This window comes from Quercus lobata, chromosome 6, assembly GCF_001633185.2.
Source record: "Quercus lobata isolate SW786 chromosome 6, ValleyOak3.0 Primary Assembly, whole genome shotgun sequence".
Taxonomy (NCBI): Eukaryota; Viridiplantae; Streptophyta; class Magnoliopsida; order Fagales; family Fagaceae; genus Quercus; species Quercus lobata.
In genome coordinates, this window is record NC_044909.1 from 13,837,032 (window position 1) to 13,861,689 (window position 24,658).

The 24,658-nt window shown below is 34.8% G+C and overlaps 2 protein-coding genes across 2 annotated transcripts; both read right to left on the reverse strand.

The window, feature by feature from the left end:
• Window positions 1-3,618: 3,618 nt before the first annotated feature.
• LOC115994437 (protein GFS12-like) lies at window positions 3,619-12,449 on the reverse strand. Its single transcript, XM_031118591.1, has 16 exons — window positions 12,171-12,449; window positions 12,005-12,093; window positions 9,457-11,577; window positions 8,886-9,213; window positions 8,585-8,800; window positions 8,272-8,344; window positions 7,975-8,180; window positions 7,823-7,885; window positions 6,760-6,965; window positions 6,546-6,657; window positions 5,908-6,417; window positions 5,402-5,712; window positions 5,064-5,307; window positions 4,918-4,991; window positions 4,665-4,800; window positions 3,619-3,898 (listed from the first exon to the last, which is right to left on the reverse strand). Exons 1-16 carry the CDS (start codon window positions 12,297-12,299, stop codon window positions 3,749-3,751), a joined length of 4,968 nt encoding a protein of 1,655 aa, XP_030974451.1. The 5' UTR covers window positions 12,300-12,449; the 3' UTR covers window positions 3,619-3,748.
• Window positions 12,450-17,909: 5,460 nt separating this feature from the next.
• Window positions 17,910-20,728, reverse strand: LOC115994192 (autophagy-related protein 8i-like). Its single transcript, XM_031118247.1, has 5 exons — window positions 20,503-20,728; window positions 20,354-20,409; window positions 18,945-18,997; window positions 18,262-18,380; window positions 17,910-18,161 (listed from the first exon to the last, which is right to left on the reverse strand). The coding sequence occupies exons 1-5, from the start codon at window positions 20,540-20,542 to the stop codon at window positions 18,073-18,075; spliced, it is 357 nt and encodes a 118-aa protein (XP_030974107.1). The 5' UTR covers window positions 20,543-20,728; the 3' UTR covers window positions 17,910-18,072.
• Window positions 20,729-24,658: the final 3,930 nt, after the last annotated feature.

Here is a 24,658-nt window from a genome sequence, read left to right on the forward strand (position 1 = left end):
TTCGAAGGTTCTCTTATTTTTTTTTCTCACATTTGATGGTTCCATCATCATATTGTACAGTTCCAATATCACATGTAACAGTTCTTTTGTCATATTTGATAGTTCCCTTATTTTTTTCTTACATTTGACGATTTCATCCTCACATTTTACAGTTTCAACATCACATGTGACAGTTCTTTTGTCACATTTGGTGGTTCTTTTATTTTTTCTCACATTTGCCAGTTCTATCCTCACATTATGCAGTTCCAACATCATATTTGATAATACTTTTGTCACATTTGGTGGTTCCCCTTATTTTTCTCACGTTTGACGCTTTCATCCTCACATTGTGTAGTACCAACATCACATGTAACAGTTCTTTTGTCACATTTGGTGGTTCCCTTTTTTTTTGCTTCACATTTGAGAATTCCATTCTCACATTGTACAGTTCTAACATCACATTTAACAATGCTTTTGTTATATTTGATGGTTTTTTTCCTCACATTTAACGGTTTCATCCTTACATTATGTAGTACAACATCACATGTGACTGTACTTTTATCACATTCGGTGGTTTCTTTATTTTTTTTCCACATTTGATGGTTTTATCTTCACATTGTGCAATTCTAACATCACATTTGACTGTTCTTTTGTCACATTTGATGGTTCCTTTATTTTTTCTCACATTTGACAGTTTGATCCTCACATTGTGCAATTCCAACATCATATGTGATTGTTCCTTTGTCTCATTTGGTGGTTTCCTTATTTTTTTTCTCACATTTGATGTTTCTATTGTTACATTCGACAGTATCAATATCACATTTGACAGTACTTTTGTCACATTTAGTGATTCTTTTTTTTTTTCCCTCAAATTTGACGGTTCCATTCACACATTATGTAGTACCAACATCACATGTGATTGTATTTTTGTCACATTCGGTGGTTTCCTTTTTTTTTTTTTTAATTTTTTTATTCATATTTGATGGTTCCATTGTCAACATTAGGCAATACTTACGTCACATTTGAAAGTAGGTTCTTATGCTTGTTCTTTTACCTACGCTCCCCATGAAAGTAGTGCAAAAGCCTTGGTAAAACTAAAATATTTATAAGAAACTACAACAACAATAACAACAAAAGGCAAAGAAAATAATGGCCCAAATTTGTTGGACATCTTTTTTAGTTGCAACTGTAAATACCTATCTAGGAAACAAAAGCTATAAATACATTTCTGATCATTTCATTGATGAGCCAATATATAAGAGTGATGACATAGCTCCTCGATGCATGATGTTCTATAAAAGAAGTTGAAACAATTTTGATTAAGGTAATGAAAATTGCAAGATTGGTGCCAAAATTTGACACTCCAGATTTAGTGAATGTACAAGTACAACTATAAGCATTCAACTGTTGTCATCAGAAACAGGATGCAGAGTTGGATACCTATTATTTTTTCCTACAAAACTCATATTTCCCAACAATTGAACTGGAAAAAAAAAAAAGAAAAAAATTTAGTAAGATATTCATCACCCTCAAGCTTGAAATGGATGCAGTAGAAAAGAAACAAGTACAAAAATTGTAACAGACCAAAGCCACCGGTTTGATCTTCCTTAGCTTTGGCATTTGAGCAAAGAAAAGTGTGACACTCAAAATGAGTCATGAATTATCAGAGCATCATAGCTGCTGATCAAGAAACAGGTCTTTAGGAGATCCCAAGTATTTTGAAACATTTGTAACATAATTTTTAAACCAGGAGGTGCTGCGAGTCAACCATCCAGTCTGAGTCAGTTCTTGCATTTCAAGCATGCTTTTCCTTTCTTCATCCAACAATATATCTAGCCACCTCTTAGCCATGAAAACTTTGATAACTTCAACCCCTTCCTTGACAACCTCCACTAGTGGTATTACAAGAAGATTTTGGTCCAGGTTGAGTTTGGTCAAATTATCAAGCGGACCAAATGTATCAGGAAGAGCATTTCCCTCCGCTAATCCCACCCCCCCCCCAAAAAAAAAAAAAAAAAAACCCAAATTTCAACACCACACTAACAAGAACCCAAACCCCCTGATCATCAAAAACATAGACATAACAAGTTTGGAAAAACTGAATTCCTATGAAGCATTTCAACAAGCACTTTATGTGCCACCTGAAAAGAAATAACAAAATTAGTACCTCTTCAGCACAGAAGTATTGCCTACATTGTGGTACAATGAAATTTAAGAGCGAATTTGAAAAAAATTCTCAAAACCCAACAAAGAAATTAGGGTTTTATTTGATCCTTACCTTAAAAATCAAAAGATTTGATCCTTTAAGAAACCTTCAGCGGTTGGTAAATGGGGATACCGTGGAGATGACAGTGAAATTGATGGACATAAGGAACCCATTTGAAAAGAAGGAATCTGGGTTTTATAAGAGAACACCAGAGAGGGAGGACGGGAGAGGGTTGGAGAAGAGGAACCACAGTTTTTTCTTTTTTCTTTTTGGCTTTTATATGTTTACTTGGTCTACTGGTAATAGGTTTCCCACTAAACTAAAATTAACGGTTAAGATTAAAACAACATAGTTTTAATGGCTGAGATTTGTGTGGGTACCATACCCACTAAAAATATAGGGGGTACTAGAGAAGGACCCTAATTTGTAACATCTTAAAATATTTAAAATGTATCTTTCAAAAAAAAAAATCTAAGAAAATCCTAAATACACGTTAAACAAAATAGACTTTAGTACTTTACAACTAACATTTGTACTGTATAAACTATAAACCATATCCACTAAGTTCTTTCCTTCACTTAACAAAAAATAAAACAAAAGGAGAAAGTGCAAGTAGAAGCGTGACATTATTTTTCAGTATCAAGTAGGAAAAGAAATTATTTTCATTATAAGCTTTGGGTCGGATGTAAAACAAAATTTAACCTTTTTTTTTTAAGGCAAGAAAAAGAAAATGTAACTTTGAATTGACTTGGTATAATCCTAATTCTTTTGGAGTTTATATTGTCGAATTGGTTTATTTTTATGTGGTAATTTAGTATAATTTAATTTATTTCTATTGGTTTATCTTGTTTAAAATATAAACAGAACAAAAATATATCTATTTGAAGTAACAAGTTGTTAATGGTGAATAATAAAATTGTATTTAATGATGAACCTTTATGAGATTCAATAATAATATGCGAACTTAGCAGGTGTGAAATTTGTTGTCAAAACTGTTAATATCAATAACATTGCTCAATTTTATAACACAAGACAAGTTTATCTATGTAAACTCCTAGAATTACATGAGGGTTCAAAACTAAGATACCTATCATATATATAATCTCTTCATTTGTGATCTTAATTCCTAACTGTGATTTAAATATGTAAATTCCCCCATAAAAAAGCTCTATTGAGCACATTTTATTAAAGGCCAGCTAGATGACCATAATCAAAATCCTACATTTTACTTGAATTGAACAAATCATTTCCTCACATAAATTTTGTTATACAAAGTTACAAATGCCTCACAGTATCAGATATGGTATTTGCAGCAAACTCTGCAACTCCCCCCCCCCCCCCCCCCAAAAAAAAAAAAACAAAACCCTTTTCTTCTTTCTCCCCAAAAAAAAAAAAAAAAAAAAAAAACTGTATATGCCTAGGGAATAAACTGATGAAGAGAAGACAGAATATGCACATAGCGTTTTTGTAATTACAATGTGAAGCTCCTTTCTGCTAAAATTAAGAGCGAGCCATTCTCAAAAATGAAAACATGTAGTCTTTCTTTGTGGTATCAATTTGTATCTAACAACAGAGTCTCAGATATCCGTCCTCTGTTCCAACAAGAAACAATCGTGAGAAAGGTAGAATACTAATACTTGATAACACTGATAAATTTTTTGTTCCATGATCTGCCATGTAGAGTTTCTGAGGTATGACCCGATAACGCCCATCCTGCCACATGACAATCACAAAGATCCATTAAAAAAATAAAAACAATAATAGAGAAATAAATTCATAACTGAGAAACCATATAACTATCTTGTTAGAGGAAGAATACTTCACTAGAATTGCTGTGCTGAAAAACAAAGAGGGCATGTAATTATTGCTGTCTTAACTAAAAGACCAAATGGTCAGGTTAGGATCCTTTAAAACCCTAGGCACTTTCAGTTGAACCTTTACAATCCGGTAAACTGTGGTTTGCTTGGCTATATAGTTTTTGCAGTGTTTTGTTCACAACTGTAAATATTTTGATTGTATTCCTGTGTACATACATATACATGCAACTTTATTTAAAATTAACTGAATTTTTACAAAAATAACCCTAATTGCAAAAATAACCTTGCATATTAAAATACTAATAGCCTAATAGACTACTATGACTTAAAACCTAACAATACAATTGACTTGCAAACATAAATAATACTAAATTAAAATAAAAGTCTTCTTGTGTCTTCCGCATCAACAATTCTTTTAGTAGATACTTCCACATATAGTAATCTAATCATTATACTCACATGTATTGAGAGTTAAAAGCTATACCAAATAAAGCTTCGGTATTCTCAATTAAACATGAATGGTGACAAATTGATATTTGATAATATATTTCAACCTAGTGTTCCAACAATAGAGGGTGCAGAAAGCATTAAGATAATTGTTATGCTAATTAAATGCACATAGTAAACATTTGAGAACTGAGAAAATACTGCTATATACGTACTTCATCAGCAGATTTAGATAAAGACGTAAGTCCAATCCTATTTCTGGAAATTGTAATAACATCTTGGCCCCATAAAGAGAAACCAGACACGCCATCAGAATGACCTTTGAAAATAGTGGGCTGCGGTGGCCAATTCCTGTGAGAAAAAATTATAGAGGCAATTAGGAAAGGAAGGGCTTTAGAATACAACATTGATTTTGAAAGGGGTCAATTGAATAACTACAATTATTAAACAGAGAAGTTGCGGAATTACCTTCTCAAGTCCCAGATTCGTAAAGTCCTATCAAGAGAGCTTGAAATAAGCAAATGGTCCTCTGGTGCAGCCAACTGCATGTAATAAGGTTAATGAAACTCCAATTCAAACTAAAATGGGTTTTTCTTTTAGCAAATTAAGCACACCTTTGTCACATATCCATCATGAGCTCGCCAAGAGGCAATAACATTTCCACTCCTTGGGTCAAATAACCTACAATGACCTGTACTTAGACCAGCTGCGATCCAAGATGGCGAAGCAGAAGCTCCATCTGCATGCATTTTGTCAGACCCACTGGAGCATATGGCAGAAACAAGAGAAGGAAAACCAGACTCAACAGACTCCCCCCTCCACAGGTGCAGCTTTTGACCTTGGGTGATATCAATGAACCTGCACGGTATAAGGAAAGATCAAGTCTGAACTGCATCAGTACATTATCTATGTAAGATTCAAATGCAATCTGACTTTAAATGTATGTATTCACCTGAGAGAACCATTTCCAGTGCCAACCACAAGCATCTCAACAAATTCTAAGTGATGCATACAAGTATACAAGTTCCCATCAAAGGCACTAGTCAGTATCCCACTCGTTAGCGTACTGGAATTTAGCATATTACCCTGGTCAGCATTATTCTTTGAAGCAGGAGACAAAGGGCTTGCAAGATGTGTGGAATCCACCAAGGGTTCAGAAAAAACAGTAATAATTTTCCCAGTTCGGCTATTCCAAATGTGTATGGTTCCATCACAAGATGCTATTCTTCCACTGGACGACATGAGACAAATGTCGTTCACAACCTAGAAGTTGCAGATGGTTAGAGACATCTGGTTAAGCAAAAGCATTATGCCAAGAACCATAACAAAGTTTAGGTCTGCCAAATATCATGCAGAACCTGTAAGTTCTGCTGGAAAAGGCAACCAACAATGTGATTGCAATGAAATATATAGCATACAAAGTTTCATTTAAAGCGCAAGCGCGTACAATAAACCAACCTCTTCATGACCATAATAGCCAGATACACAATTGATTCTTGTGAGTTCCCATTTCTGAACAGTTCCTTTAAATCCAGGGCCAATTCCTGCAGTAAATACTGTAGACTCATCTCGGCAAACAGCTAAAGATCTCAATGCCCCATGATGCGCACGGACAGAGTGTATAACAGATGCTCTTATCTTCCATGGAAGTTCATCTTTGAGACCCCCTACACGACCAAGAAAATCAGGCCCATCCCAGCTAACAGCTGGACTAGGGAACCAAAACCATGGCTCACGCTTCACAAGATTTGATGTTGATGCATCTATCTCAACTGGACTCTTTTGAACTTCATAAATCCATTTCTGAGGAATCAAGTTTTTTGTACCTCTAACTCCTTGAGATTGTGGAATTGACCATCCGACCCCATTAAGTAACAGCTTAGCAGGATTGTATTCAGACCTTGAGCTGAATAAAGGCCTTTTATTATTTTCTGAACCACTTCGAGGTGATTCTCCTGTATATTCCCACTGAATCATAACAAGTTCAGAATTTTGAAGTGAAACAAATTGTGTGTGCGTAAGCACATGCGTGACACAAAACTTCATACAAGCAAACTCATACTAGAGACAAACTAAAAACCGTGAAGCTCTCATACCTTCCAATTATGACACCGTAAAAGATATTGCTCAAGAAGCAACCATGTTGCACAACACTGTCGAAGTTTCTCTATCCCAAGAAGAGATGCAAAAGAAGGGTACAGAATCAACCTGCAAATATGCTAAAAAATTCAATACATCCTAATTGTAGACAATAATTTTCAATTTAACTAAGCTTCTAATCTGATGATGTGAAATGTGATCAGCACTCACACAAGGTCCATACGGCTTTCAATTTGAACCTCCCCATCAATTTTTGCTTTAGAAACCTTCACACTTCTGTTAAGAGGAGATCCTCCAATAACTTCCTGTGAGAAAGCAATCTCATCAAATAGCTCTTTAAGTTGTGGTAGAACATGCAATGCTGTCAGATCCGATCCAATCCGCTGACAAACTGCCATGAGAGTAGTAGCAGCAACCTGGCAGAGAAAGGAATATTGCAATATTGGAATCTTAAAACTAATAGCTCACATTTGAGATATAAAAAAGGGAAAAGGTGGGATTGACAGAATTACAAATGAACTCATTATAAATTCCAGCATTGGCAAGGAAAGTTGCAACAATTGATTGAATTGGATTTTTTTTTTTTTTTTTAAATAAAAAAAATCAACAAAATTTTTCCCTACTTACAACTCCATTAACACAACACAGATTACGAGGAACTAAAGGGAGCAATATGAGGCGTAGACATTTTGATGTTGTTGATTAGAAATGCCAGGAAATATCAAATGTTTGTTGTATATAGCAAAACTAATGGAGACACAGAACAGGTGAATGCCTGATCTGCTATGCATTTGTGTTTCAAATCCAATTGAAAAAGGCAAAAATCTACCAAGAGCCTTGTAGCTCAACTGGCACCTCCTGGTTTTTCTAATGGAAATATCCAGGGTTCAACTCCCCCCATCCCCATTGTAAGTTGTAACTATCAAATTATCGAAAAGGCAAGAATCTCACTTGAATCTAGTAAGCATCACATAAGTGACTTAAATAGTTTCTTTTAGCCAATGAGCTTAATCTGAATGGGCACTCCTCCCCAAAAAAAGGGGTGGAGGGAGAGATCATGGGTTCAAAATCCACTAGGTGTGTGTAACTTACCAATTAAAAAAAAAAGAGAGATAATTTGGCCAAAAATTGATTAACTCTTTCTTTATGATTTCATCCAATTATTACAAGGACAACTCCAAGTTATATCAAGACAAGCAACAAAATAAATCCTATAAATCCACTACGATGAGTGACTGCACCCCGTGCAAGTTAATAGAGAAATTTGAAGCACCTGAAGCACCGCAAATTCCAAATTCTTATGCATAAGAACCATAACATGAAGGCAACTTCGATCCTGCATAATGAAAAGAGAGGTACATTGTTAACTCTCAAATGTTCCAATAAAACAAAACTGGAACAAAAATGAGAATAAAAATCCCGTACATCAACTAGCTCCTTTACAACCACCTCCCTTGGCAAGTATGCAACCAGGCCATCTAATGTCATTAGACAATCAATAAGTGCTAGAGCACTCCAGCTCTGGACAGGCTCAGGCTTCTTCATAGATGAGACATCAATGCAGGAACGAACAACGTGTTTTAGCAATGGTAGCAACTGTTTGACAACAAATGTCTCCCCTAAAAGACCACCTGAAAAGTCAAAATATAAAAGTGGCTTAGAGGCCGAACATGCCAATTCCAGAAAAGACATCAGAAACAAAACCCAATGAACCAAGAATACCAATTCTAACCAGGACATCAATTCCATCAGCACAGAGACCTTTCCCAAAGCAGTGAATTAGAGGCAAGATTGTCTGATTCAACAACTTGAAATTAGAATGCAACAAATGCAATGAAAAATTACTCATGCCACAGTTTGTCTTTGTGGGGGTGTTGTGTGTGTGTGTGTGTGTGTGTGTGTGTTTGTGTCTATTTGTGTTTGCACACACTTTCAGTATTGAATCTCTGTATAAAGATAGATAGATATAGATCGGCATACTCAAATGCCGGTTTCTATTAAGTCACAAAACTGAGAATTTTAGGATAATTTTAACCTGATGAATGGTAACAGGTATACCAAGCTCTTCACTAGATCCGATTAGCAGCACAGAAGCAGCAGCCGCTGAACTCTTATGAGGAGCAATGTACAAGTTTGATATGACCAAAGGATGTATTGTTTCGAGATATGCTCGCTTACCAACCCGATCCCAAATCTCTCGCACAAATGAATCTTGAAGAATAGAAACCTTCAAGTGTGAATAACCTGTAGTCTGAAATTAATATCTCAATGAGTTGGAGATCAAAAAAGAAAGCCCATAAACCAGAAAATTTTTAAAATCAAAGTTTAAAACTAGCCTGTAAAATCTTCTGGATAGCAGGCAAGACCAGTGCCTTCACTGCTTTTGGAGTCAAGCATTTTATGAATTCTTTTAGTAGTATATAAGCCCATTCAGCTTCAGTATCAGACAGAGGAGTCACTACTAGCGGTAAGCAGTATGGAGCACACATTTCAGCCGCAAATGTTCCCATTTTCTTGAGGGCTCCTTGCTTTGCAAAATTTGCAGCATAAATAAGGTGGGAGCCATCTTTAGCAAGAAGTTGAAGGGGAGAAAGAAACAAGTATGATGATTTAACCGTCGCGGGAAAATAAGGTGAATCTAAAAGACTTTTAGCAGATGGCCTCCTAATGATTAGAAGCAATGAACAGGAAAGAAAATTAAACTTCAGTAATACATAAAAGTGCCCCACAAACATGAAGAAGAAACACATAAGAACACCCCCTCCCCAGAAAAAGGGGGGGGGGGGGTGTGGGTAGGGGATAAACCAAAATAAAGAAGGAAGCACCCTAGAATGTAACATGCATAGTATCACAATCTTCAACAACACATGGTATCATATTTAAAATTTGAAAAAACAGAATAAATACCTCATCCAGTCCTTCTGAATGCATGCTTCAACAAGTACTTTAGTGTGAGGAGGAAGTTCCTGGATCAATCCAGGTAATATTCCACTCTCCAAGTACATGACCAATGAAGTTGAATCGAAAAGTGGCTTCCTCAAATGAAGTTCTGCTAAAACACAACCTACAGAAAATATGTCCTTTGCAGCACGTTCAAAGCAAGTCCTTGAACAAGATGACCCCAGCCTCCAAAGTAGTAACTCTTGATATCCCATGGAACCTTCACCCTCCACCTCAATATGCTCAAGAAGATAACTCAGATCAATATCAAATGGCAACCTGTTGTTTCCGATAATGTCAGAGAGTGTAGATATACTTCTCTTGAAATTCTCACCTGATAGCTCCCCCGCAGGATTGACATCCTTCCCAAAATGTTCAGGATCACAGCCATAAAGAGCACTCAAATGCCTAGCTTGTTCAGAAAAGGCAGAGGCTTCTTCTAACTCTTGTAAATAAGCAGTATCAAAGAGGACAGATTTCTCACTCTCTACTTCATTTGCTTGGCATTGATGCATAGTTGATTTACTGGTGCTATCACATGCTTTCTTGGTAGAACCCCGACGCATGGGGTGTGGTTGAGTAAAGAGCTGGCGGCGTCCCACTGACCTTGGCATTGTGGGCTCTGAAGAAGGCAGCATAACATTTTTGGCAGCAATAGCTGCCTGACCCGAAATTTTGTACCCAAAGGTGATATCAATCCAATGATGGATTTGGCGTGAGACTAGGTTACTTTCCAAAGCATCACGATGTAATTTAATGAACTCCTCAGGACTACCTGCCCATGAAGGTATGGCCAAATCAGTCATCCCAGCATGCAGAGAACTAAAAACTTTGGGATCACAGTAAAACTCTGGAATGCACTCATCAGGGGTCCATTGGTACAGTCTTTGCATGGTAGAGGGATACTCATTGGGTTCATAGACTGAACGAACAGCTGTACGCAGGACACTCAAAGGTAACCTCCTTGCTTTGTAACTGCAGACTGCCAATTCAGAAAGGCATTCGTCCGATACATGGTGGGCGATTTCAGATGTCGAATAGGTGAAGTCCAACTGTTCATCCCCTTTTGCCAACCGCCATTTGCTCTTGCTTAAATCCCTCCAGCCGGCATCAGAATTCTCATCAGGTTTCATGCTAAAATCTATCACCCAAGGCATTACAGTATGAAATGTGTGGTCACCCCACCGTCTCCCAGCTAATCTATTTAAGATGAGTAGGTACTCAAAATTACTCATCTCTCCCCTCCACCACTTATTAAAATCATAATGCCAGTCTATAGATGTGGAAAGCTTCAAATCAGCATAGAGACCTTGAGAAAGACAATCCTCTATGCAACAACCTATCTTCGCAGGGGCAGTATCAGTGCATTCATTATCTCTTGTACTTAAGTCAAATCCTAACAAAGACTTATCACAAATGCTCAGCCAAGACCAGCATGACTCAGTCAACATTATACTGGATGGGCATATATTACCATGGGCAACCCCTAAACCATGTATGTAAGCCAACGCCGAGAGTACCTGATATATTAAAAACCTTACATGCCACTCCGATTTTAAAGCATTAGGACTATAATGGAGAATGTTTTCCAAGGTGTATGGTGCTTTCGGAAGCACCAAATTAATATGACCAGATGTCTTGAGCATTGCAAGAACAGGAGCTATATTTGGATGCCTCAGGGAACCAGGGAAGTTACTCTCCTCAAATGATGGTACCCCAAGTAAACTAAGAAAATTTATGCTATCTCTCCCTGTAGGTTTCCCTTCTATCAATAGATTAAGTGAGGACAAAACGTCATCTTCCAAAGACCCAGACAAGTAGTTGGCAACAACCTCTTCAAGAATCGATTGGGAACAAATGCCAACACGGGCAATTGGGGCCAACGCAGTAACTGTCCTAAAGCAAGAGAACCTACCGGAATGGTTACATGTAGAACTCTCTAATGAATTCTTATCACCACCACTTGACAAACACTGATTATCATTCGATAAAGTAGTTTCGTTGCTGCTAATTCCCACTCCAACCTCTCCTTGATCTCGACAAATATCATCAATCCCATGATTATCACTTCCTTCAATATATTCATTACTGCACCCCAAAAAAAAAAAATCAATAGTTTTAGTTTTTCCATATCATTCACTTAAATTCCAAGAATAACTAACTAGCTCCTTATTGTTAGAATATATTATGATATTATATATTAGAACATTCCCATAAACAAGTAGACCATGGTTTCGTAATACCATAGGCTGCTGTGATTTTACGGTCATACATTAGGTTTATTATTACACACAATTCAATATAGCAAAAATGGTTTCGTAATACCATAGGCTGCTGTGATTCCTCTCTTTGTTTCTCTCTCTCTCTCTACATCATTTTATTTCCTACTTTCTATTTTAACAAAAAAGTGAACAATTATCCCTATGCTAATGACTTTCCATAAACAAAGTAAGAAAGAAAGAAAGCTGATACAAAAAGAGTAAAAAAAAAGAAATGGAAGAGATGGTATAATTACACGTATTTGGTTAAGCAATTGTGGTCTGTACTGGGAAGATACACCACTATGAAGTGAGAAGCTGAGGCCTCCCCACTTGGATTACACATCTGCAACAAAACAATGAAATCAAAACAAATCCAAATTGTTATAAAAAACACAAAGCATTGAAGAGAGAGAGAGAGACCTGAACGACGGCAGTAGAGGCGAGAGGGAGAGCGGAATGAGAGAGGGCATAGGAGAAAACGAGTTGCCGGTCTGAGAAATCCGACTTGATCCGGCGTTGCAGGCACTCCAAGCACATTTCTTCTTTCATTTTTTTTTTTTCACTTTTATTCGCAACTCGCAAGGAGCAGAGCCACTACGATCACTCCATGATTTTTATTTTGGACTGAACTGGGTGAGATTGTTTGAGAATTAGAAATCTCTGGAAGAACTAGCAGTCCAACGCTTTGATCGACAGGTGGAAGAGAAGAAGCGGAATTATTTTCATTTTCACGCTTTCATCATTGAAACGCACCGTTTAGAGTAGTGTTGATACTTGGTAGTTGGTTCTGCTACCTAGCCAAGCTCAAGTTATAATCACCAGATTAATTTGTTACAAAGTACTTTATTAACTTCTTCTGTACAAGTTTCTCAAAAAAAAAAAAACTTCTTCTGTACAAGTCAGAAAACTTGTAACTCAATAGTCAACACTCAACAGCAATAATTCAGCCACACAAAAAAAAAAACAGCAATAGCATAGTTTTTCTCAAATAAAAAGAAAAAAAAAGAAAAAAAAAGAAAACAAAATAGCAATATCATAATATAGTATTTCCAACAAGATATTCACAATTTGAATTCCCCCTCCCCACTTAGAAAAGTTTGTGTATGCTTCACCTCTTAATAGACTTATGCTAATAATTAGTGACTAAATTATAACTTTGACTTGATTAAATAAAATAATTTATGTTTATAAACCTATAATAATAATCAATATTTTCTAACCTTAATATTGTTAAAAGTTATATATAATCAATATATATAAAACCGAAGCCTCTAAAGCTCCTACAATTTTCCACGTCAGCATTATTTAAAAAAAAAATCTGATTTTATATGATAGATATTAGAAGATCATATATATATACGTATATTAAGATTAATGCCACTTAGTCGGTTGCCATGAATTAAGAGTCCCATTAGGAATTAGATTTTATTGGAGTGGCGTGGAAGTCTCTAAATCATGTTTGTATGCAATGCAAACTCCTTCACAGTGAAGGAGGTGCCGACTTACTCTCCTATATATGTATAAACCTACGTGTGTTGCCGTAAATTATTCTTTTGTTACAAACACTTCTTTCTCAAGATACAAAAATTTCTCTTCATAGCTTTCTCTCTTTAGTTTTTGTATTCTTTCTTTAATATTAGTTTGTGTATGGTCTGTGTTTGTGTTTGTTTTTCCTTTAATAGTCTGTGTGAATATATTTCTTGGTACTTATGCAAAATCTTTAAAGATGCCTTTATATTCTATGTTTCCTTTTCGTTTGCTATTTCTTGGCTTATATTATAGATTGTAATGTATATATTCATCAAACAATTTAGTTAATTGGTTTTTACATCCTTAAACATCACCCATTCATGAATGGAGATTCCGTGCAATATACCACTAGGTTATTGTAGAGTGAAATTCTCTCACAACAATTTTGACATTTTGATTTTTTTTTTCCAATTTTTTTTATTCAAGGGTTTAGATTCAAAGTTACAGAAGCAACTTTCAATCCAAACCTTTCAAAAAAATTTCTATTCATGAATTAAAAAGCTAGTGACTTTATTTCATAAAGTCAGTTTTTTTATTCTTAAGTAGAAAGGATAAGATTAAAAAAAATGCAAAACTATTTTATAAGCATGCTAATTACATGGAAACCTAATTCAATTAGGAGAGAAGTTCAATTAGAATTAGGAGAAGAAGCTATAGGTCAAATGGAAACCTAATTCAATTAGAATTAGGCGACATAAGTTACCACATAGAATAGAAACCTAAATTCAATAAAAATTAGTAGAGATAGAAGTTACCAAATGGAATAGAAATCTAATTCAATTGGAATTAGCAGAGATAGCTAAGAACCTTGTATAATATAAATCTATAATAGTGTTCCGTATTATATGTTAATATATTTATATTTGGTTTTGAAATTTGCTATTATTGTTTTAAAGTGTTCCAAATTCAAAAGATACGCTTTAACCCTCTATTCCAAATGTTAGTTTTATTACTTTTATAGTTTTACTTAAGCTAAGTGATATTTGAACGTCGGTGGAATTTTCATAGTGAGGTTGTGTTTGAAATTGTAACTTTTAAATTAGTATACTAGATTATGATACTTTTTCAATTACTAATATTGTTTGGTTACTTAGCATAATAGTTAGAACTTAGAAGCTATATGGGCGTGGTCATAAGAATATGTTTTTTCTATTCTCTGTCATGTACAACACTTTAATATATAACATTGGTTACACATTTTTGGATTGAATATTCACTTTAGGATTTTGATTATAACGAGAAGAATTTTGTGTAACAAGTCGCCTTCTTTGAACTCTACCATTGGGCCCAAATATTGGAAAAAATATATCTTATAGGACCTTTAATCCTTCCTTGACAATTGTAGTTGCCCTTGCTTGTGCTAAAATTTCTGACTTTTTAAATCAAATTGTTTTCTTCTAAAAGCCTGTGTTATTATCCTATCCATTAAATATCATTATCTTTGTTTTCATACTAAAAGTTTGTGTTCCGGTAAATTTATATATTTGTGGTGGGAAGTTTAATGAAAAGTTTTTAAAATCTCATATCTAATAGCTTTCCCGTGCATCGCATAGGTTAGCGACTAGTTTTTATTACATAATGAACTATTTATATTTATATTATAAATAATAGTGTTGTATTTTATGAATTATTTACAACATTATACAATTCAATCTCAAGTCTAAATAAGTATATCTTTTGCATGTATATATAATGATATTATACATACACAAATCAAGTTGCATACTCACGAGCTTGTTCAAGTATACATTATGATGTTTGAGTTTTGCTCACTTAATAATTAAGGTTAAACTTAAGATTAAACTTGGCCCGTTTGCTAATTAAACAAATGTAATCAAGTTTTTTCTCAAATCAGCCCAAAGTGTTCATAAATAGCCTTTAATGTTAGACCTAAAAAAAAAAAAAAAAAAACTAGATTGCTTGTTTGGTATAAGATTATTTTCATTGGTTTATTGTTTGAAAAAATAAGCAAGACAAAAATATAGTTTATCTCAATTTAAAAAAAAAAAAATTATACATAAGACTAATAAGCTGTAGCAAAAGAAGAGTTTTTCTAGTGAATTGGATTTTGCGATATCAAAATAGTTAGTAAATTTTTTGTTTAAATGTTGATGATATATTATAGAAAAAAAAAAAGATTATGTCCCTTATTTAGTGTTTAGTTAGGAGGAAATATGTGGGAAATTGCTTCTCAAGAAAGAAAAATACTATAGACACAAATTATTTTACAAATGGTTAATGTAGTGAATGATTATTGGTATGTAAAAAAATGATGATAGTGGTGGGCCTACATAAAACCCAATAAAATTTTGCCACATCAACATTTTGTAAAATGACAAAACTTAGGTACAATACCTTAAGTGCTATTCTTTGACTTCTCTTTTTAAGATTCTGCCATGTGGCTATTTAACTTAAAAATACACTTTCATCTCATGAAAAAAAAAAAAAAAATTTACATGGCAGAATTTTCAGAGGGAAACCTTAAAAACAACACCTAAATACTGTACTTAAGTCTTGCCCTTTGTAAAATAGTTGTGGCTATAACATTACTCAAAAAAATAGTTTATTCCTGATTTTGGCATAGTGGATACAATGGGTTGTCATATTTTCTTCTTTTCCCACTTTTATGATTTCCTTAACTGATTCTATCGTTTCAGTAAAAAAATAAAAAATAAAAAAAATATTGATTTCCTTAACTGGCTTTCCTTTAATGATCTTTATTTCCTTAAAATGCTTCCAGATTGCTCACTCCACTGGCAAATGTTGATCTTTGATTGCTGCGTACGATTGGTTTCATTTGAGATTATTGGAATTGGTGGAATGATGGCATGTAATTTGAGACATTTACCTCAAGTATAATGTAGTACTCTCGCAGGGCCGGCTCAAGGCCTAGGCAAGTTAGGCCTAGGCCTAAGGCCCCACAAAAAAAAAAAAAAAAAAATTCCTTAGGAAAAAAGGTCCTATTTTTCATAGTTAAACACCCAAATTTTTATAAAATCATATATATTTTCTAAATGTTGTGCATTTTTTCTTATTAGTGATGTACAAATTTTACTATTGGCTTACAAATTGCCGTGTTATTAATCACAAAAAACATGATATAAACATTCATTAGTTAAATTGATGAAGTTTATCAATGAGAGACAATATCACATTATATTTTGAACATTTTATAGTGTTTTTAATTAGCGCATTTTTCTTTTTCATTTCTATTAAGACTCTCAAAGTACGAGACCAATAGAACCTTAACTCAATTAAAATCCTAAAATATTTCAAAAAAATGTCCTAATAGGTTGAAACTTTTATTTTTGTAAATTAATATCCTATAAAACCATACACCAAATAATATCTATCTCTCTCACTCTTAAAATCAAAATATAAAATTAAAAATTAGATTACAACTTTTTTTTTAACTATGCATCGTCTTATATTCAAAATAAAGCATCTTTTTCAATCACAATATATTTTTATTTCTTTTTATTAATATTTATAATTCAACTATGATATTCAATTCTCTATATGAAATTAACATTAGTCTAGTTGGTATTATTTATGTATTTAATGTATCAAATTAATAATTTAATTAGTATTAAATAATTTTGTTTAATTAATATTTACATATTAAAGGTCCCGCATAAATTTTTCGCCTTAGGCCCCAAATTATGTTAAGCCGCCCCTGTACTCTAGCATTGGTATTTGCAGGCTTCCAGCCTCACAGCTGCGCCTTTTTTTAGTGCAGCCTTACAGCTGCTTGTGTGTGTAAAGTTTAAACTACCTGTATTTTGATTCTTTGTTCAATTATATTATAAATGCTATGATCCTGCCATGACATTTGCACATTTACATGCTACTAATGACATTTGCACATTTACATGCTACTATTGTATTATCAAGAGGATTAGCTGCCAATTTGCCAAAGGTATCTGTCAAGCAGTCAGTTAGTACCATATATTGGAATATATCCTTCACACACACACACACACACACACACACACACACACACACACACACACACAAATCAACAAAACGCATATAATTGAACTTTCGACTCAAAGTAAGTATAACAAAATGGTTAATGCGGTTGCTGCCAAGACTGCTTACCAAGTAGGAGGCAGGTAAGCAATAGGAGTGGCTATGTTTCCCATGCAGCCATTGTTTCCTAACCAAAAAAAATCAAACCCCCACCAAAAAAAATTGATGAAGAAAAATGAAATAACCTATGCATAGGAAGAGCCACCTCAAGAAAATATTGCATTATTTTTGCCTTTCTAGGTAATATCAAAGTATGAAGTCTGTTCAAGATTTTCTTTTTAAAACTGATAAAGTGCCCGTTTGGATTCAACGTTTTTCGCTGAATCCTGCGGTGCGTTTTCTGACTTTTTTTTTTTTTTTTAGTTGCACTATTTGACCAAGTCAACTGTAAACAGTGTATTTGTGCACTGTTTACGATCCCACAAATTCCATTTTCTAGCAACTTTTTCATTAAAAATGGATCCTACGACACTATTCACACATTTAAAAATTATTTTGCTACAGTGTTTTCAATTTCAGTTTTCAGTTTCAGCAAAAATAAGCTCAATCCAAACGGACCTAAAGATTGAAAAAATGTGGAGCCATTTACTCTTTATAAACAGTCAATTTTATTAGGGGCATTATAAAATACATGTTCTTTACAAATGAAATTATTGCGTCAAGCCACATGGGCATGTTCATGTTTTGGAATCAGTGGATCACAAGTACTTTACAAGAACGAAGAATAGACATGTACATTATTGAGGAATTACGGAATATATTAGCCAAAGGTTTTCTCACTGCTGTAACACATATACAAAAACCCGTCATCATCCTTGTAAGATTCGTATATGGAGTCCATAAGACTGGCTGTAGATGAAAATCATTATCAATATGTGTTAGGGTGTTTCTAACACAAGGCAGAAGCTAACCCAACTTTAGCAAGAGCCAAAAAAACTGCTCAAGTTACCTGTTTGAGGCAATGTGTTTTTGATAAAAACAAACAGAGCTTTTCCTGGGGTCAAATGTAGTCTGCTACTCAAGATGTGGATAAATTGCCCAACAGACATGTCTCGAGGAACCAGGAATCTAGAATAAATAAGCATATACAAGATACAGATTAGTCTCCTCTATGTTAGAATCTAGAAAAAGAAAGGGCCAATATCTATCAGTTAACTAGATCGCGATTCAACAGCAATTGGTACACATAATCTGCACTGATGCATTCTGATTTCATCAAAATGATAAAATAAAGAGATTCATCTAACGAGAGTCTGTTGTTCAACATAAAGAGCAACAGGCAAAGAACGTGGAAGAATACTCCAAACACTAAGCATAACTGACAAAAGCAAAGCTCTCTTATTTTCTAGATGAAGATGTTATCCACACTAAATGAGACTAATAACATATAGAAATGCATTAGCAAATACATTACGACTGCACTAAACCAGGAAAATAACCTAAAGTCAGCAACCTTGTCTATTTGTTGCATGTCAATATCACAAAAATAGCGGCCAAGAAGTAATTAAGTTCTTCAAGTTGAATCCCACATGTATTAATATGGCACAAATCTTGCTTTTAACAAAACAAAGTTAGTCTAAAAGCATTGTAAGAAACATAGAAAATTATAATAGCTAGAGCGGTAGAGCCTACTTTTTCTTTTCCATTTCAGGCAGGTCTGTCCTTGAGTATCTTTCAATGATTATCTGAAAGAACACACAAAGAGAAACCTTAATGAGCTGCAACAGCTGTGTTTATGAGTGAACATACTAATTACAAATACAATAGATATTTCAGCTAAAACAAAAGCAGAGAGCCAGAGACTATCACAACTTTTTGTAAGTTGAAATTCACATAGGATCTTGGTTCTATATGTGACAAAAATGATAACCAAATCCAAACTAAAGGTAACCTCATGTCACTGAGTCATCATTTAAATTTGATCCTTTACTTGTAAAGAGGAAAACCTGAAGCTTCAGAATTGATCTTATTTAATCATTTATTTAGTTTGGACAATGATGTTTTGGAAAGTTTGAGATCAATAGTAATAAAAGAGGCTTTTAGAGAGGCATTGCACTCACAAACTCAAACTTTGATTACTCAACAAACATTCAATTTAAGCTGCTAAGACATCTCAACTTACAATCACATTAAATAACATCAACCTTTTGACCATGGCCTATTACAGATTAGAGCAAAAAGGGCATAAGCTAATGCTTTTTCAAATTATCATGAACAAAATATCGACGGTCCAGTATTTATACATCCCAGTTTCTCTTGACATCTTAGAGACAGTGACTCAAATTTTGAATGCGAATGTAACACCAGTCTCTACTTTAAAAGCCTCACGGGTAAGGGTATATTGGGAAATTCAATTTAGGGAGTTCTCAGCCGCTCACTCCCATGGATGAAGACACTGAACCCCATAAATCTCCGAATTGATTTTACTTTCTTTTCTTTTTTGCGGGGAAAAAAATTAACGCATGCCCTAAGGGTATTGTCTAGCAAATATTTTTAGAAACTTTTATGGGAAAAGAAAAATGTAACTTATTTTTTTTTTTTTTTTTTTTAGCTTTTTATATTTCCCATAAAAGTAATATCAAAAGTTAAAACTATCCTAAAATGGTCAATTAACAAATGCCCTATGGGCATCTGTTAACTGTACCCTCTTTTTATGGTCTTAACTTGTCTCTCTAGTTTTCCCACTAACATTGCTCATATCTGAAGTCTTCAACATTTTGCCTACATAAGAAAGGAACCATTGGTATCTTTCCTGATATTAAGGAGCAATCATCATGGAATTTACACCATAATTCAATCCAACTGTATCTATAAAAATGAAATAAAATAATCTTGTAGTGTTCAAATTCCTATATCTACTAACCCATTCAATACATGATCTATTCATAAAATTATAAATACAAATCAAATAAAAAATAAATAACTAATTCAACCCAAAACGAATAATCATGCAAATTTGTCAACAGACAATTTTTTTTAGCCACGTTACAATTACTAATTTTAATGCAACACTTATGATAAGGCAATTTAGAAAAACTTACAGGGACTCGGTCAGGGTATTTCGAAATGATATTTTTTGAGTCTTCAACACGTTCATCTGCACCAAAAATAAAAATAAAAATAAAATCCCTTGGATAAAGAAATATAAGAGTTTGAAGGAAATTTTTGAAGTTTGTAGAGAAGAACGAACCAATGGAGTACTGGTCCTTGAAAGAGTTAAGCTTCCCCATAGATTTGTGGTGTTGTTTTGAGGGTTTGAATCAGAGAAAGGAATTGAACTCTTTTTTTTTGGCTTTTGGCGAAATTATATAGGATTTGAAAAGGAGGAGATTTTTTGGAATTCACGGAAAAAGACAGCTGGAGAAGATGTGTGGTTGTGTTACGAAATTGTCTTCTGTTGCTTGATTCTGCGGTGAGTTTTGTCGAAAGTCAAATGACAATTGTTAAAAAGCAAGCGACGATTTTGCCTCTACTAGCGGTGGGCAATACTGTGGATATGGGCCTGTGTGATTTGGGCTTAGATGTATAGACAATGAGTGATGGGCCTTAATTACGTTGTTGCTTCAATGACCTTGGTTAACAATTTAAAATACTATTTAGACAATTGCAGTTTATACCCAAGTTTGAGATCATTTTGGTTTGTCCTACTAAAATTGAACACAGATCATTTTGGTTTGTCCTACTAAAATTGAATACAAATATTCTTTATCCCTTTTGTGTCACTTTATGTTCCACAAATCACAATTTATTATGTGAGTTGATTGTTTTCCATTTTAAACTTTGTGATTGGTAAAGCATATTATTTAGATAATTGCAATTTATACCCAAACTATTTAGATAATTGCAATTTATACCCAAGTTTGAGGTAATTTTAGTTTGGCATACGAAAATTGAATACAAGTCTTCTATACGGCTTTTGTGTCTCAATTTATATTCCACAAATCATAATTTATCATATGGGTTGATTGTTTTCCATTTTAAACTTTGTGATTAGTAGAGCATAAAGAGAGACAAGATCTGTATTCTCTAAAATTTTAACATTTGTATTCATACGGTTTTGTATCATTTAGATTTAATTCCTGTGTTAATGTATCGTAATGAGATGTTCACTAAGTGCTAAGTATGAAAGAAATATTTTGAATCGATTAATGTTACGTTCACCATAATTTCATAATAAATGCTAAGTGATAACTGACAAGTTGCTACTAATAGCTAAAAATGTGATGTCAATAGTAGGTCCATATTAGACCCAATAAAAAATTGCCACCTACGATTTTTTGCGAAATTATTGTGAAAATATTGTTCATGCATTACTTTTTTTAATCTTTCATTTAGAAATTGATTGACATAATCAATGAGTTTGAAAAACACATTCTTGATTGTATAGGTAAAATATTGTGATTGGTGTTAAAGAAAATGTATGGTGTCAATAGTAAACCCATATAAGTGACTTTTACAAAAGAAATGTTATATCTACGATATTTTTATAACAAATTCTAAGTAGTAGATTATTACCGGTTGTTATGGATGGAAGAAAAATAATTTAAGTGATAAATTCAAATTAAAACAAATAATAACTTATCACATAAAATTTATTGTGAAAATATTATGTTGATACCATTTTTCTTATTACAATCATAATTTTTTTTTTTTTTTTTTTTAAGAAAACACAATCATAACCTACCACTTAATAATTGTGATAAAAAAAAAAAAAATTGTTTCCTAACATTGTTGTCGCTCAAAATTATATAAAATTGGTCCCACGTCTGTCTGTTGCCATTGTTGCTAGCTAGCTTCGATTTTTGATGACGCCTAGATAGCCTTTAGGTGAAAATGAAATCACCCTTTTTACATGGACCTAAACCGAGAGCAGGAGGTGGAACACGGTTATTTCATCAAAAAATAACCGTGTTCCACCTCCTGCTCTCGGTTTAGGTCCATGACCATCATTCACTGTACCACTTCTTACCCACGTCGCCACTCGTGAACAAAATTATACAAGCACGTTTTTTCAAGTCGACTCAAGAGCACCGACCTTCAACGGCTCGAGCTAAGTAATTCACTAATTTAATTTGTGCTGTCTTTTTCCTTAGTTTTTGAACCTCTCTGAAAAGTACCCTCCAATTTTGGTCAGTTTTTGACTGGGTTTTGGTGGCTAGCCACCATCAAGGTTGAAGAGTATTTAACACCAACTCACAAACTCACTCACCAACCCACTAACTCAATGAATGTTTCTGAACTACAATGTAAAATCATTTACAAACAATATATAATGACACTTGCATCCTTAATTATTTTAGAAAACATAGAAAATTAAGGGCAAAACACTTGGAATCTTTGTTGGAAAACAATTTAAGCAATGTAGGGAAAAATAACTTGTAAGATGTTAATTTAAATAGTTCAATATAATTATTTCTTCTTTTTCTTTAATTTTTTTTTTTTTTGTTTTTTTTTTTTTTTTTAATGAAGGAATGCTATATTTCAATTAATTACAATTGATGAGGTGCAAACTTGTCAATCGTAGTAGGCAGATGGAACTCCTCGTCAGCATCTGGGTATCTTCAAAAAGGGGTCACCGGTGTGGTGCTTGCCACAACGCCTCCGATGCCAAAGTTAGAACAATAAAACAATTCACAGAACTAGAAAGTAATAGGTATTTTCTTAGAGTCTCAGTATCTATGTACCTTATGCTGCCAATATGAGGACTTTATATATGTGAGCTTGACTGCTAGCCGTTGGGGTGTTAATGCCTCTCTTTTGTAACGCCTCCAGCCCAATTATGGGGCTTTTATTAGGCTCCAACGGTCTGTTTTGCTGGCTTCGTAACTGCCCAGGTTATTTGCTGGCGCCATTGAATGACTTTCTTTTCCTCATCGGTGATGGCTTGTTCGTCGTCATGGGTGACCTCGTCACTAGGTTGACCTCGTCAAGGTAATGTGCTTCTCGTCATTTCCATCAGTTGCCCCCCAGGTTTTGTGATCGTCAGTGACGTGTCATGAGGGCCACAGAAGGTGAAAAATTTCTTTTCCTGAGTTGTTTGTGACGCTTGGGGTTTCGTTTCGAATTTAATGTGTGATGGCGGCGCAGTATGGAGCGTGGCCACGTGGCATATGCTGATTGAGGGTATTGATGGCATGACCCTTGGGTTTCCCGCTACTTTTCAATTTCCTTGGGTTTTTGGTTTTAAAGACTTTTCTTTTTCCTTCACTCTGGTTTTTCTTTCTTTTCCTGCTCCGAGTGTTTGTCTCTTTTGCTTGTTTCTGCCATCATTCCGATTCTGCTCCGGCGACTCTGACCTTACTCCGGCCTCGACTGTTCTGTTTTCCAAGGTACGCTACTTCTTCGATTTCTCAGATTTTTTCTTCAAGGTCCCTTTATAAATCCCTGATTTTTTCTCCTTTTGTCTTTTACTTTTGTTGTTTTTGTGTTTGATATGTTGGGCATTTAGGATTGGGTATCCCTTTTCATGGTTAGTTCCTCTGAGGTTTGGGTAGCTTGCCCCTCAATTTCTTTCTTTTTTGCTCGCTTAGGGGCGGCTTTGGGTGTTTCCGGGGACTTTTTTCCTTTGATTGGGGACTATCTTTTTGAAGGTAGTGGGTTGAGTGTGGTTCTAGGGGAGCTATCTCCAATTTTAGGTTGGTCATTGGCTTGGTTTGAGAGAGAGACGAGGAGGATGTTGGAGGTGAGATCTAGTGAATTAGACACTGGGTTGTCGTCTAGCGGCGGCCCGGTCGAGGGTGATATAGCCATTTCCACCCCTCGTCAGGTTAGGGCTTTTTACGCTCTCAACGAGGAGTGTGGGCTGGACACTGACACAGTGGCTAGGTTTAAGGACAAGTTCCAGTTCCCTGCGCGGGTCCGTGTTCGTCGGCCTGGTCCTGAGGATCGGGCCTGCCACTTCTTTCCAGGTGAAGTGTGCTTCTACGAGGTTGCTTTCACTTCTGGACTTAGGCTACCTGTCCATCCTTTGGTGATGGAGCTCCTGGATCATTTTGGCATTACCCCCGGGCAACTCATGCCTAACTCCTGGAGGATAGTCATCAATTGTATGGAGATTTGGCTGGCTGCCAACGAAGATATGATCAAAGTGAGTGAGCTCGTCCATATCTACCGTTTAAAGGAATCAAAAGAGTATGGGTACTATGAACTAGTCCCTTGGATGAGGAGGACTAGAATCATTAAGGGTTTAGCCTCGTCATTCAGGTACTGGAAGTCACGTTTCATTTTCGTGTCCGGGGATGACTTTGAGACCCCTTCTAGCGAGGCTTGGGGTGATATCCCAAGGTTACTTCGTCGGTGGGGAACCCCAAACTTAGGTGCGTCTATGTTTCTTCTCGTCTGTTTAT

Coding starts and splice junctions, on each gene's coding strand:
- LOC115994437 (XM_031118591.1), bottom strand. CDS start 12,299: ATGAAAGAAGAAATGTGCTTGGAGTGCCTGCAACGCCGGATCAAGTCG. Junction 8,181..8,271: donor TGATGTCCTGGTTAGAATTG/GTATTCTTGGTT, acceptor TTGACTTTTCAG/GTGGTCTTTTAGGGGAGACA. Junction 6,418..6,545: donor TACGGTGTCATAATTGGAAG/GTATGAGAGCTT, acceptor GTTATGATTCAG/TGGGAATATACAGGAGAATC.
- LOC115994192 (XM_031118247.1), bottom strand. CDS start 20,542: ATGGGGAAGCTTAACTCTTTCAAGGACCAGTACTCCATTG. Junction 18,998..20,353: donor AATACCCTGACCGAGTCCCT/GTAAGTTTTTCT, acceptor GTGTTCTTTCAG/ATAATCATTGAAAGATACTC. Junction 18,381..18,944: donor CCTGAAATGGAAAAGAAAAA/GTAGGCTCTACC, acceptor TATTTATTCTAG/ATTCCTGGTTCCTCGAGACA.